This window comes from Embiotoca jacksoni, unplaced genomic scaffold (genome assembly GCF_022577435.1).
Source record: "Embiotoca jacksoni isolate LCO1_2020_lvr unplaced genomic scaffold, fEmbJac1.0.p SCAF_4, whole genome shotgun sequence".
NCBI classification, from domain to species: Eukaryota; Metazoa; Chordata; class Actinopteri; family Embiotocidae; genus Embiotoca; species Embiotoca jacksoni.
Genome location: NW_027185392.1, coordinates 11265001 through 11278996, shown reverse-complemented (window position 1 = coordinate 11278996; position 13996 = coordinate 11265001). Strand labels below are relative to the sequence as shown.

Below are 13996 nucleotides of genomic sequence, written 5' to 3'. Positions count from 1 at the left end.
GAAGATGTGCTGTGAAAAAAAACAATTGGGTTAGTGACCTAGGTGTTATAAAGGTCACGGAAACTATATATTTCGGAGTTTATTTTTTAAAAGATTTATGGGTGCAGAAGAATGCAGAGTGCAAAATGATCACTCTCTTCATTTGTTGGCAAAACATAACTTCGCCCACAACTTCACAAAACTGTTTGCAGGAATGTGTCATCAGGAACTGAATTTATGTCTGAATTTGAATTTGCTCCGCTTGAATTATTGTATTGAAAAGCTGAATCTGAAGAGCATAATTGGAAATATAATGGGTTCGTTTGAAAGTGAATTTTAGAGCAAATTAATGAATTGGCACACAATCAAATTTTTATTTGATTTTGAATGCAGTTCCTAATGCAATTATTCAAGTTGAGCAATTCACATAAGAATGATTTAATTCAGTTTCTGACGCATCTTTCTGCGGGTAGAAAAGCTCCAAAATGTCCCCGTGATAAGTACACGTGGGTCTTGTTGCTTGTCTGCGGTCACATGATCCAAACGTGAAATGGTTTGTTTTGATCTTTTTCAGTTCCTGCAGAAAGGTGATTGTGTGCATAATCCTCTCCGAGGTTTCAAGTAACATTTTGAGTGTTCGTGGCTCCGTTGTGGCAACATGACAGATTAGAAGATCTCTTGGTCACCAAAGAAGGATGATCTGAAACCAACAAGGATGATTGTACCTGCATCGCGTTTAGTGAGTGTAGCTGTGGACAAACGGGACAATAACTACTCGACTGTCTCGAGCCGGCAACAGGCAAATACATGCTTGACCTCGTTGTCCCAAAACCAAGACGCTGCCATCACGTTTCATAAATCCAAACCGGAGGCAGGTTGTTTGTCATGATTTAATTTATTTTTCAATCGGAAACACTCCAGCAGAATGTTTGATCTGATCATAGAAAACTTACAGACATTTGTCTAAATGGAAAAATTATATCTATATTTGAAGAAGGAATCAATCATTCAATCTTCAGTGTGCCAGAAAAAAATAAAATAATAAAAACGGCTATTTTCCCTTCACCATAAACACATTTAAACAACACGACAACAATTCAGAAGCAGCAGGTAAAGACATAAACAGCAAATCAACAGTCAGATAAAATGTGTTCTGTATATTAGGTCCTTCATCATCTGACCTACAGAGAGAAACTGGACCCTCCAGTATATTAGATTAGATATTAGAGGACATGGTGATTATTGAACAGTTGTTGGGAACCAGGTTCTCAAAATATCACAGTGCTGAGAAGCCGATGACAATAAGTTGTTTTATTGTTTTATTTTCATAATAAAATATTTTGACTGAATATGAATGGTCTTATTTCAGTTTTTAAAATGTGATGGTGGGGGGAACAAATGTGTTGATTCCTTAAAATTCAGCCAGTATCACATGATAAATGAGTGAAGGCACCGCCACATTCAAACCACCAGGGGGCAGCACAGTCAAGGCACGTCAAACATGTTAAAGGAGCTCTGCATCACAAACTAAACGTCTGACTGCACAGAAAACAATAAAGATGAAGATGGTCTGTAGCACTCAGAGAAAACATTCATTTTACCAACTAGGAGCAGAAGATGGGTAAGACAACAAGTCTCTGGTTGGACTGACCGCATGTGTGTGTGCGTGTGTGTGTCCTCTTTTGTCCCCAAACTCACGTTCTGGTGCTACAGACCCAATTTGTCCCCCGAAACGAAGGCTAAAAGTGAAAGGAACGAGCAGGTTTTCAAGAACTGTTTCCGTCTCGTGTGCTCGTTGCTCTTTCGCTCTTTACCGCCGCAGAGTCCTTGATGAGTGAAAATAATTCTGACAAACATAATTAGCGCCTGTGAATCAGTCAAAGGTTCAGTGTGCAGGTTTCAGAGGCATTAGTCCCAGAGGGAATTTAATTAGGTTTCCTTAGAGAAAGTAATCAAATGAATTGTGTTTTCATCACCGTAGAATGAATGTTCACATGAGCAGAGCTGCTCCTCCATGTTGCACATCATCTACAGTAGCCCAGAGGGACAAATCAAACTCTGGCTCTGCAGAGAGACGTTCATATTTTTCCCGAGTTTCGTTGTCACTATAGATTCTCTTCTGGGCTTTGAAGAGGGAGGACGGGCTGAGGGGTGTTCAGCTGCCACTGAATCCTGCACACCGCTCCTTTAAATGACAGAAAGTCGACCTTGAGGTCCTGTGAAGGCTTCAGAACGGCGTTGGCAACCAGCGCACATTGTGCAAACCAACGTATAAAAGAAAACCCTTGAACTTTTGGTCTTTCTCCATTCAGTGTTCTCGGTGTCAAAACAGTCGCGGCGTGTCGAGTGAAACACAAAAACATGGAAATATCTGCATGTTTTACTCTGTAGGCACATCAGAGCTTCAAATTTCATCTTTATCGTATTTATCGTTAAAGTCAGCTGTCGTCCCCCCCCCCCCCCCCCCCCCCCCCCCCCTCTCTCAGCCTGAGGACACTTTGCTAATGTTCCCCAATGATTTGTTGTGGTGAGGAGAAAGAAGCAGGACGCCCTGTCAGGAACACAAGGCCGCCTACCTCATGCAACATTTAACAAGTCGATAATCCCCCCCCCCCCCCCCCCCCCCCCACACACACACACACACTTCGGTCCACTCCCTACACTCTGTTTTAACCAGATGCACCTCCACCCTTGTTTAAAGGCTCCTCAGTGTTCATTTCACTTTGACAGATTTTATACAAGCAAAGAAAAGACCAGTCTCCTCCTCTCCTCCTCCTCCCCTCCTCTCCTCTCCTCTCCTCCTCCTCCTCTCCTCTCCTCTCCTTCTCTCCTCCTCCCCTCTCCTCCCTCCTCCTCTCCTCCTCCCCTCCCCTCCTCTCCTTCTCCCCCCTCCTCTCCTCTCTCCTCCTCTCCTCTCCTCTCCTTCTCTCCTCCTCCCCTCTCCTCCTCCTCCTCTCCTCCTCCCCTCCCCTCCTCTCCTTCTCCCCTCCTCTCCTCTCCTCCTCCTCTCCTCTCTTCTCCTCTCCTCTCCTCTCCTCTCCTCTCCTCTCCTCTCTCCTCTCCTCTCCTCCAAACAAACATCACAAATCTTTGAGGGTCTGATTTTGCTGCCTCTGATTTAAAGCTCAATGTTAAGGACACCTCGGTGATGATCATTAACAAATGTGAAGTGGCGACAGCCTGTGAGTGTTTGTGTGAGTGTGTGTGTGTGTGTGTGTGTGTGTGTGTGTATGTGTGTATGTGTATGTGTGTGTGTGTGTGTGTGTGTGTGTGTGTGTGTGTGTGTGTGTGTGTGTGCATCTGAGAAGCAGCAGTTTGTGGGTCCAGAAACACACAAACCTGCGACTGCTCTCCGGAGCACTGTGGTGCTGAAAGCAGCGGAGAGGAAGAAGAGGAAGAGGAAGAGCAGTATGTTGGGATGGAGGGAGAAGATGCAGCGGTATGAAGCACATTGAGGCAAAGAAACACATCAATCAAGCGAGCAGGAGCCACAGCAGCTGTTGGAGGGGGAAAACCCACCTCCGACTACTTTAACACTCTTCATCACTCTTCATCACTCGGTGCCGTTCAGCTGCTCCACGAGCTGAACATTTTTCAGGAGTTAAATGTTGTACTTTACTTGAACGGAGCACCATTTTCTCTCATCATATCTGATCCTTCTTCAGGGATTTCTGACATTTCCGACAGCGATGCACCAGAATATAAAAACATTCCCGCTGTGCTCGTGCACGAGTTTGGTTTTGTTTGATCTGAACAGATTTTAACGTCGTCTCTCAGAGTTCTGCCTCAAACTCAACTAAAGTCGATGGCTTTATATTTGCGTTGGACCGAATGTGGAAATCACCAACAAAATTAGAGTTAAAAAGAAAAAAAAAATAACTGAATGAAGGCTAAATGTCAACATGGCACTAAAAGACGATCAGAAAATGTGCCGGGCTTTTTTTTGTTGTTGTAATTTTAGATTTTTTTTTTTAGATTTCAATTCAAGAATTTCCCCTTGAGGATTAATAAAGAAACTATCTATAATTTTAGAGTACAGGCTCTTTAACTGCTTTAAAGTGGATTATTTCCTCAACAGAAACGATCCCGTTTACATCTCTGCTATGTTTCTGCAGCACATCTGTATTTACATCTGTCTGAACATCTGAGTAAAAAAAAAATAGCATGACAGACATGAATCTGGGTCCAAGTCAACATGGTCGGTTTAGGAAACCGGGACTCACAGCATCAGATCATCTGTTGTCATATTTAAGTTTGGTGCTTCAACCAGAAACAAACCAAAACGTATGAGGACTGTGGAACTTTCTACAATTTGCGAGTGACAATCATCTGTGTGAAGCGGGACGAAGCGCTCCTGTAAGCCGGCGTCGAGCCGACAACACTGTTAAGGCCTCAAATCTGAGAGTTGTGAAGCGCTTTTGTAACTCGAGACTGAACCAACACCGACTCCGATCGGACACCGGGGACGCTGGCGGCACGCTGACCGAGCTGCGGCACCACCAGCACTTTGATATGTGGAAATAAATATTAAATTAAATATAAATAATGATATATTATGCAACGTGCTCGGCTGGGATTCATGTCATTTACACCGGAGCACAAAGCGGAGGGAGGCCGGCCGGCCCGCCTTCACGCCACTCGGCCGCGAGCCGCCGTGCCGGAGCAAGACGAGCGCGAGCGTCCCGACTCGGCGCCGCTCGGTGTTTTGAGGCGGTTTGTGTTTCAGAAACAGTCGCGCAATGATGTCATCACTGCTACCGCACGAGTACTCCGTCGTGCTGCAGAGGAGCCGTGAAGGGTCGCTGTTTCATGAGAAGCTGTAATCCGGTGACGTGACTTCTCTCCGCAGCGCGGCGGTGGATTTAATGTCCGCCGAGGCCGAACTCTTCATCATGAGATGATGAAACATGCGAGTCGGTGTTTTGTGTCACGTGAGGCTCAACGGTCCGCTCAGTCAGTGTTCAATATTACATAAATAGAGACATCAAATAATCATAGTTATAATTAAATAATTGATAATAAAAAAAAAAAGTTTTTTAAAGCTCAGCTCGGTATGATGAAATTAAGCCCTGTTTTCTTTTCACGGTAATAGTTTACTGCAGCTGTTTTCTACTTTTCCAGCAGTTTTGTTACTTCTGAATTGCCTTTTTTTGTTTTTGTTTAACACTGAGGACCATTTTTTTGTGCTAAAAGATACAATATATTTCAATTTGGCACACACGAGCCAAAATCATAAAAAAAAACAAAAAACAGGCCGACCAATTTGTGGGTCTTTGCCTGTCACATGATTATCAGTCAATATGTTGTCCAACATTAAAACTTTCTTTCAAAGCATAATGCAGAAAACAAATGCTTGCGGTGATTTAGAAATTGTTCTATTTGTGTTTTTTTTTTTTTTTAATTTATAGTTATTTATAATTATTACATTTCCAGTGACGTTCGCTGTTTCAGTGAACTGAAGTCATTTTGAGCAATAAAGTTTATCATTAAACTGTAAAATATTCTGCCTGAATTGCATATCTTCATCAAAAGTGTTTGATAACCACATTTCCGTTGACACTGATAGAGAATGTTTTTATTTCCTAATGCCGGTATTGATATTGGCCCAAAAAAAAAAAAAATCAAGATTTTTAGTTTTTTTCCACAATTTTTTGGTTACTTTTTGCCTCCGGTTATTTATTTGACTATTTATTTATTGAAGTTATTTATCTAATATTGAACTCTCCGGCTCTCTGTAGCGTCATGTTGTAAAGTCTCATCGCAGCATCTCCAGATGAAACATCTTCCCTCTTCTGTTCAGGTAGGAGTGGACGAGTCTCGGACACCTGTGATCTGAAATGTGTTTCTGAAACGCCGTCAGTCACCGTCAACAGTGACGTTTCTTCAGCTCATCCACTGATCAACCTCGCCAGGCCTCGGTGTACCTCCACCTGCACCGGGCCGTACTCCACCACCTCTCCGTCTACCGTTATTATCCCTTTGGGTGAATACGGCTCCAGTCTGAGCGCTCGCACCTTAGTGTGCACCAGATGTTGGCAGTTAGTAGCCAGATGTGCACCCTTCTCCATAGCCAGAAAAAGCCTCAGCAGCGCGGTGCGGGATATTCCCGCTCTGACGTAGAAAAGATGGATGACGCCGTCGTCCGGGGTGGCGTCCGGCGCCGCCAGGAGGTCCTCCGCCAGGTGGGACTGGTACATGGCCAGCATGAGGACGAAGTCTTCCTCCTGCACCGACACCCAGTCGCTGGGCGGCGGCTGGTCCAGAGGCAGCAGCAGGGTCCCGGGGGGGCCGGGGAGGGCTTTGGTGGCGCTCCGGGAGGGCGTGTTGTCCGACCTCCTCACTTTGAGGGAGTTGTTGGAGTGGCAGGAGTTGTGGAAGGTGTTGCGGCAGGAGGAGTCTCTGGACGGTCGGCACAGGAGCGAGACTTGAGTCGGGGAGGACGCCTGATTGTTGCAGTGCACCGTCGCGTTATTTCTCACACCCTCCTCTTTCTTGGGGTCCTCGGCGGCGGGCAGGTAAGCCAGCTTGCCCTTGTAGACGCGGAGAGAGGCCAGCCTCACCAGCGTGCCGACCGTGAACCGGGCGGCTCCGACGTGACGGTACTTCTCGCTCTCCACGTCGACGTCCGCCACAAAGCCCCAGGCCAGAGACAGGAAGGAGAAGAGACGAGGGCTGCCGGACAGATGGATGGAGACCAGGTCCATGCGGGACACCAGTCCTTTGCAGAGCAGGAAACCACAGCTGACCAGGAGCTCCTCGCTGGACACCGGAGAGGCTCTGCAGGAGGACAGACAACAATTAAATGCAGCTCCAACAATGACACGATTCATTTATTAGCAAAATGGCAGTGAATTATCAAGCAACTATTATGATAAGGAATTAAAAAATGTTTTTTTTTAAAACAAAACCAAGTTTTAGCTTCTCAATTATTTGCTGCTTTTTTGTTTTATGTTGTTTTAAAGACAAATCTTTGGATTTTGGTCTGTTGGTCCAACAAAAACAAGTCTGAAGACGGCTCCTCGTAGGCTTTAGGAAAGTTTTTTTTTTTTTTTTCATTTTTCAACTCAAGTGACAAAACGATGAACAAAACAATCTTCTGATGAGTTAATAAGAGAATGAGAACTTTCATGTTCAGAAAGTGTAATTTTTTTTTTTTTAAAGATCATAAAAAAGAAGATATTCATATGAGTAACAGCACAAAGAATAACCCGTCTACTCGGGGGAACGGTGTTAATGACACGCCCAGCATTGGATCGACGTGATAAGAACTCTTATGTAAAAAGAGACAAGTCATGTGACGGAGGTAATGTTACAAACGTCATGCGATGGAGGTAGCATAAGACTTTAACATCTGTGACTGTGGTTTGAGTCCAGAACATGATAGTTGAGTTTTCTTCGAGTTGTTTTTTTTCCTAACTCCATAGACCGTATATAAAAGTGGACGTAGCTTCCAGGTCTGAAAAATTAGGCCGATGCGGAGGTGCCTTAAGCTGTAATACCAGCGGGTGCCACTAGAGCTTGGCTCAAAAAAAAGCCTCCGGCTCCATAGACCGCCATTCAACTTCTCTCATAATATTCTCAGTCAAAAAAAATGTCCCCACGCGTTATCTCGGTGTTGTTAGCTAAAGTCGCTCCTTCTTATTCGTTTTCTGGCGATCCATCTGAAAATAATCACGTCATTAATTAGAAAATAAGCTTCAAAAAGTTGTGTTTTTGAGGGTGTGTTTTTTTTTTTGATTGACAGGTCTGTGGTGCAGTCAGGTCACAGCTGTCAGGGTTTCCAATCAGATCGAGTCAGATCCCCGCTAAATGGTCATTTAGTGGGAAGAGATGCAACAGATTTAAAATGCACACAAATCTGTGGCTTCAGCTAATGAATGTTTTCATCATCATTTCATCTTCCCGTTAATCAGAATTTTAGAAAGGCAACAGATTATTATATTTGGAGAAGCTGCAAAGTTCCTCACCAGTCCGAGGAGGAGACGCAGTTTAAATCTTCAAACAAAAGATGCAGACACCAAAATAAACAGGAAGGTGAACTCAATACTTTTAGGAAGTGGGTCGAGGCTTCTGTGTGTTTTGGGGAGTGAACTGTAAGAGGATTGTTATGCAATACAATACAGGGGTAACTGTGGCCTTGTTGTGCAAAATACAAGACACAGAGGGAGGAGAGGAGGTGGATGTGGAGGGTGGAGGGTGGAGCCCCCACAGAACTGTGAAGGGGTGACGTGGGGGTGCAGGGGGGGAGGCATCAGCTTAGACAGGACGAGCCAGCCAGACAAAGACAACCCCATCTGGGAGATCAGAGACAGAGGTGGAAGGTCATGATCTCTCTCTCTCACACACACACACACACACACACACACACACACACACACACACACACACACACACACACACACACACACACACACACACACACACACACAGATCTGCCTGCTGTTACCACTCACAGCCAATTACAGTGATGACTGGACGTCTCTGGAGTTCTGATATCTCCATATTCATCAGGCTGAATTTATTCACCAGTCTAACAATCCAAATAATCTCATTTCCACAGCGCTGCTACTTTCTAATCACATGTCTGATAAAGAGGTCAAGACATAATATGATTTCCCGCTCCCGTCCCGCTCTGAGAACTTCTCACTTCTACTCCGTTCCACCTCAGAGGGACATGTTGTATCTGTGCTCCTCTGTTTGTTTATTGGACAGATGTAGTTAATAGTTACTTTTCTGATCAAGATTTACAAACAGTAACTGAGACTACAATGTAACTTAAATCACCCACTTAAGCACAGTGGTGCTTCGAGCTAAATGCTAACATTGAGATGCTCACATCGACAATGCTAACATGCCAAGAGGCACGAGGCACCATGTTCACCATGGTAACCATGTTCACCATGGTAACCATGTTCACCATGGTAACCATGTTCACCATGGTTACCATCTCAGCTGTGTTTGCTGATTAGACTGCATCAATAAATGAATGCCGTTTCTGGATGTTTTTAGTTTTTCAGGTATTTTGGTTTTAAACTGAACCAAAAAGTCGTTAAAGTTACAATTTACGCGGAAGTTACTACAACTGACATTAATGAGGAGAACATGAATGTCCGTCTTATATTTCAATCCAGTAATTGCTAAGATATTCTAGTCAGCGGCGATATGTTTCTCCACCTGATCGAAGACATGACGAGACCTCCAGAGGGTCGGACTAAGCATGCTCAAACACTAAAGGATCTCGCCATATTTCAGCATGAAGCAGAACTTAATCAAATCATGTCAATGAGCCTCATTCATCAGTTTCTTATTCCTGAACTTATTATTCAATCATGGCATTCGTGTTTTAACAATAAAAGTCATATGAACTGTTTCAATGAAATGTTTCATTCAAAATATTAATTATGAAGTTACAATGAGAACCGTTTTGTTATAACATTATTAATAGTATATAACAAGAAACATTTCTTGTTATAATGTAAACAATATCATTATCACGTAAAAACATTGTTCTGACGTCAAACATAATTACGACGTAAAAAGTTTTCTTGTTATAATGTCAAAAATATCTTCTCATAACAATCTTTTTTTTCCTGTTATAACATGATACTGATCTGTTTTTATTTTTCTGTGTGGCATCGGTACCATACAGGACTGTTACATTGCCGCGGTGTTCATAATATTAAAGTAAACGATCTTCCGTGTTTTGTATGAAGCATTTTTTAATCCCGCTTACATGGGAGTGTCACACGTGTCACTCCAGAAACCATCAACAGCTTCCACCTCACAGACAAATGTTTCAGCTCCTGTTCATTGTGTTTGTGTACAGAAACACATTAAACCCCTCAGCCGGTGAACCTGTTCGCTGCTCACTGCGTTGCATAATACCAAATACCTTCCAGCTGTCACACATTTGATCCACGTAGCCTCGGTGAACCCGACATTCAGCTGGGAATAATACCGAATACAATCTGGCCCGGGCCGCTGCAGCGCAGCCTGCAGCATCCAGAGAGAGATATTTTCTGGATGCCCCGCGAGTGTGAGAGGAGAGTAAACAATACAGAGTCTGGTCCCTTCCTCTCATTGTGGTCTCATTGTGGCTGCCGCTGTGGCTGGAAGACTATTGTTATTGTTTGATGAGAAGCTGATTAGCAGATGCGGTCGAGGTGACGAATGAACGCGGCTCTTTGGAGAAGACAGGGCCGTCGGTGAGAGGAGTTTTCTATCATTTTATTTTATTGTTCCTTTATTTAGTTCAGCTTTTATTTTGTCTGGAATCGCACTGAGAAAAGAAAATCCAAGACAGCAGCACAAAGGTTCAAATAAAGGCTGCTAGACACCAACCAAAACACCAACTTCACTAAGATACAGAATGACAGATTAAAAAAATAAATAACAGTGAGAGGGCAAGATAAAGCACATGTGACCTACAAACATACGAGCAGCTTAAAAAAAGAAAAGGCCTCGAAGCACTTCATGTGGTCTTTTATGTTCCCACGTGATGAAAGGGCAGCGCACAAACACTCGTAGCTAAATTTTGTAGAGGAAAAAGGACACGAAGCAACGACTTCATTAAACTACACCAACTACCTGTGAGAAAAGAGAGGGCCAACGTGCTGTAGATTTATAGCTGTGTTCGATGATACTGTCTGACAAAGAGGTTCACAATGACACCGGCTAATCCACTTTGATAATCTATTAAACATGTCAATGATTTTTCAAGCAAAAATGCCAAATGTTCTCCGGTTCTTGTCTAAATTGAACATCTTGAAGTGCAGACAAAACAAACTCGAACGGACACATTGAAGATGTTTTTTGGGATGTATGAGAAATTATGATGCCATTTTTGAACAGACTAAACAATTCATCAATTAATCAATACAATAATGGCCACTCTAATTGATAAAAGAAAGTAATTATTAGCTGCTGCACCACAGACCGCAGAGCTATCAGCAGCGTCACATCCGAAAAAAGGGACAAATGTAGGGATAGTATATCTCATGTTAAGCGTTTTATTCACTCATTTTACCTTGTTGCAACAATAACAATAAACGGGTCACATGAAACGATTGAATGATTTTACAAACTGATGACCCAACTTTAGTACAAATGACTGTCTTCTGTTATTTCCACCGTACAGACGAGCGCAGACAGACAGCAGTACGACCGAGGTACCAGATGTTCCCTAAATGCCTCACAGCTCGACGCTACAATTCACGTTACGTTACAATTTAAAGTTACGTGTTTTAAAACAAAAATGCTTTAGTATGGATGAAGCCTCGATAATGAAATTTGGTGCAGAATGTCAAGACACTTTTAATAGCAGGTAGTAGTCGATGACATAAAAGTATTAAAATTGGGATACCTCGATAGTCGGACAGTAAAATTTGCAGCTCAACGTGTGAGTTGCTATTTAGATTGTTGACAAATATGTATGTTAAATAAAACAATTCTATCAGCTCATACTTCGTTATCAGAATATCGTTGTTACGCATATAAATGTAGATCTGTCTAAAACAGCTGACATTAACCATGAAGTACAAGTGTTGGAATTATATTGTCTATTACGTACCCACATGGTTCCCACCAGCATTTTCCAGCGCATATTAACAATCCCACAGTTTAATGCACCACATTTATAAATATTGATTGACTGCTCCCTGCCATCATACGGGTAGTCGTGGGTGAGTTAAAGACAGAGTGACTTGTTCATTTTCTTCTTTCCTCCTCTCTTTCTGTCCTTCAACTTCTCCTTTCCGTTCTTTGTTCTGGCTAAATGAGTTTCAAACAATCCCTCAAATGAGCAAATCACAAATAAATAATTCAAAAGCATTTTACCCTGAAGAGCAGCAGGAAGCCGGGACAGTGTGTGTCTGAGGCTCAGCTGTGCACCAGACACTGTATTTAACAATGATATTACAAAGAGGTACATCTCATCCATTTAACTGTCTGAAGCAGAGGTACCTGTTATCATAGGATGGTTGAGATACTGAGCAACATCAGTACTACAGATTCCACCGAACTTATCATGACCGTTATACACAGACCTCGTCTGTAGAGCTTCATTTGTACATAAGAACAAGAATAAGATGGACCTCCTGCTGCTACGTGAGTTTCCTAAGTCGAACATGAAGCACAGGTCCTGAAGGGGACATACTGATGACCACTGATTGTCTAAAACTACCCACCGCAGAATCTGATTTAACTTGCAGTGTGCACATACTATGTACGTCACAACACGGCAGTCAGTCCGTGACCCAACCGGTTCGACTGGTTTCCGTGGAGATGCCTGTTGGTGGTTTGTAATGATAAAATAATAATACTACAACACCTTTAATTATCTTATCTACTGCAGCAAATGATTATCTTCACTTTTCATTGAGCTGCTGATTGTCTTCTGATCAAGCGATCAATCAACAGGTCTATAAAAGGTCCCCCAGCCAACGGTGACATCCTCAAACGTTTGAATTGATTCATCCAGCAGTTCAACCCCGGAGAGTTTCATGCTGTTGGATCATGTACGACAAAGAAAATCTTCAGATCAGAGAAACTGGAGGTCGTAAATGTCTGCAACTTAACCTTTGTGAAAAAATGACACATTGGGAAATAAATGAAAACGTGAAAGGGGAATATAACCGGTAAAGTATGAATAAGCGGTGAGACATACGGTATCATGACCACACCAGCTCTTTTCTACAACGGCGGGCAGCTCAACATGATGACTGATGGTTTTGTTCATGTTTGTACATGCAGCTCACCCGGAGTAGTGATGTACGGATGCAGCCAAGGCGTTGCCTGATCCTCCAGGAAGGATACCCAGTGGTGTCAGGATGGCCTCCTCCCAGTCTGATCTCTCCAGCAGACCATTTATAACCTGAAACACAGAAAATACAGCTTTAACTAAGTAGACAGACAGAAATATATATCAATAAGACTGTGAGACGACTGTCCTGCAGCACCTACATTTCTAGTGCTCACAAAAGCTGATTATTTGTTGTGTTTACTTAATTTGATAAAAGATATTTACATATTTAAATAATAACTTTGACAATCTTAGACTTTATTCATGTGCTGCTGCTCCTTTATACACCCGAGCTGTACACAGAGGTTTCACACACGGGTTGTGTAGTCGACTATTGTAACCACGTGTGTGAGGTGTGATCAGTGTCCAGCGTGTCACTGACAATGACAGGGCTGCACCTGACAGTTATTTTCATTGCTGATCTGCCAGTCACATTGATTGGTATATTAACCGTCATGTCTTTAAATTGCTTGTTTTGTTCGACTGAGTCCAAATCTCAAAAATATTCAGTTTACAACGACCTTAAACAGAAAAAGCAGCTTGACGGTTCTGTTTGCAAATCATCAATTATTAAAATAGCTGCTGTATAATTAGCCGTCGATGAATTAATCAATAACCTCTGCTCTATGTATGTCTTTCTTTACAGTAATGTAAACCTCTCGCCGATATTTTACCCTCATGAACAGACACACACAAACATGGTTAATCAAAACTTCAATACTGATGCATATCAATGTATAAAATTCAAAGCAGTACATACACTGTTTTATGTATTATTACAGTTAAATACTGCACATACTGTTATACTGAATCTAAACCCCAAGACCAGATCTCAGGACTATTTCAGGTAAATACTGACTTTGATACAGAACAGCAGGAAGCAGACATTTTGTTTTATGACGGCGACAGACGTCTGTTAAACTGTGAATTCGTTGTCCTAGACTGTATAGTCGAGTCATTGGGAATCAACAGAGCACACGTGTCGTTCTTCACCTCATACAGAAGTCCATCTCCTGACATGATGACTAAAGCGTCCCACTGCGACAGGTCAGCCTCTCTCACCATCTCCCGGGCGTGATTCTGACGCTCTGCAACACAAATATGTAAAGTGTGTAAATCTAGACGGTGGCTTACGGGCATCTCTCACGGACACGACACAAGTACATACGTCAGACCTAATTCGTGACAAAAAGAAGGTAAGACTAGATTCCTGGTCCT

The 13996-nt window shown here is 42.8% G+C and overlaps 1 protein-coding gene across 1 annotated transcript in view; it reads right to left on the bottom strand.

Annotated features, from left to right (window-relative positions):
• Window positions 1-3032: 3032 nt before the first annotated feature.
• The window catches only part of LOC138209541 (sphingosine kinase 1-like), a 36731-nt gene continuing 25767 nt past the window's right edge, over window positions 3033-13996 (bottom strand). The window contains exons 3-5 of the mRNA XM_069168196.1: window positions 13772-13866; window positions 12735-12850; window positions 3033-6756 (exon numbers count right to left, since the gene is read on the bottom strand). Of these exons, the coding sequence (XP_069024297.1) occupies window positions 5868-6756; window positions 12735-12850; window positions 13772-13866 (1100 nt within the window). The 3' untranslated portion in view covers window positions 3033-5867. The remainder of the gene's footprint in view (window positions 6757-12734; window positions 12851-13771; window positions 13867-13996) is intronic.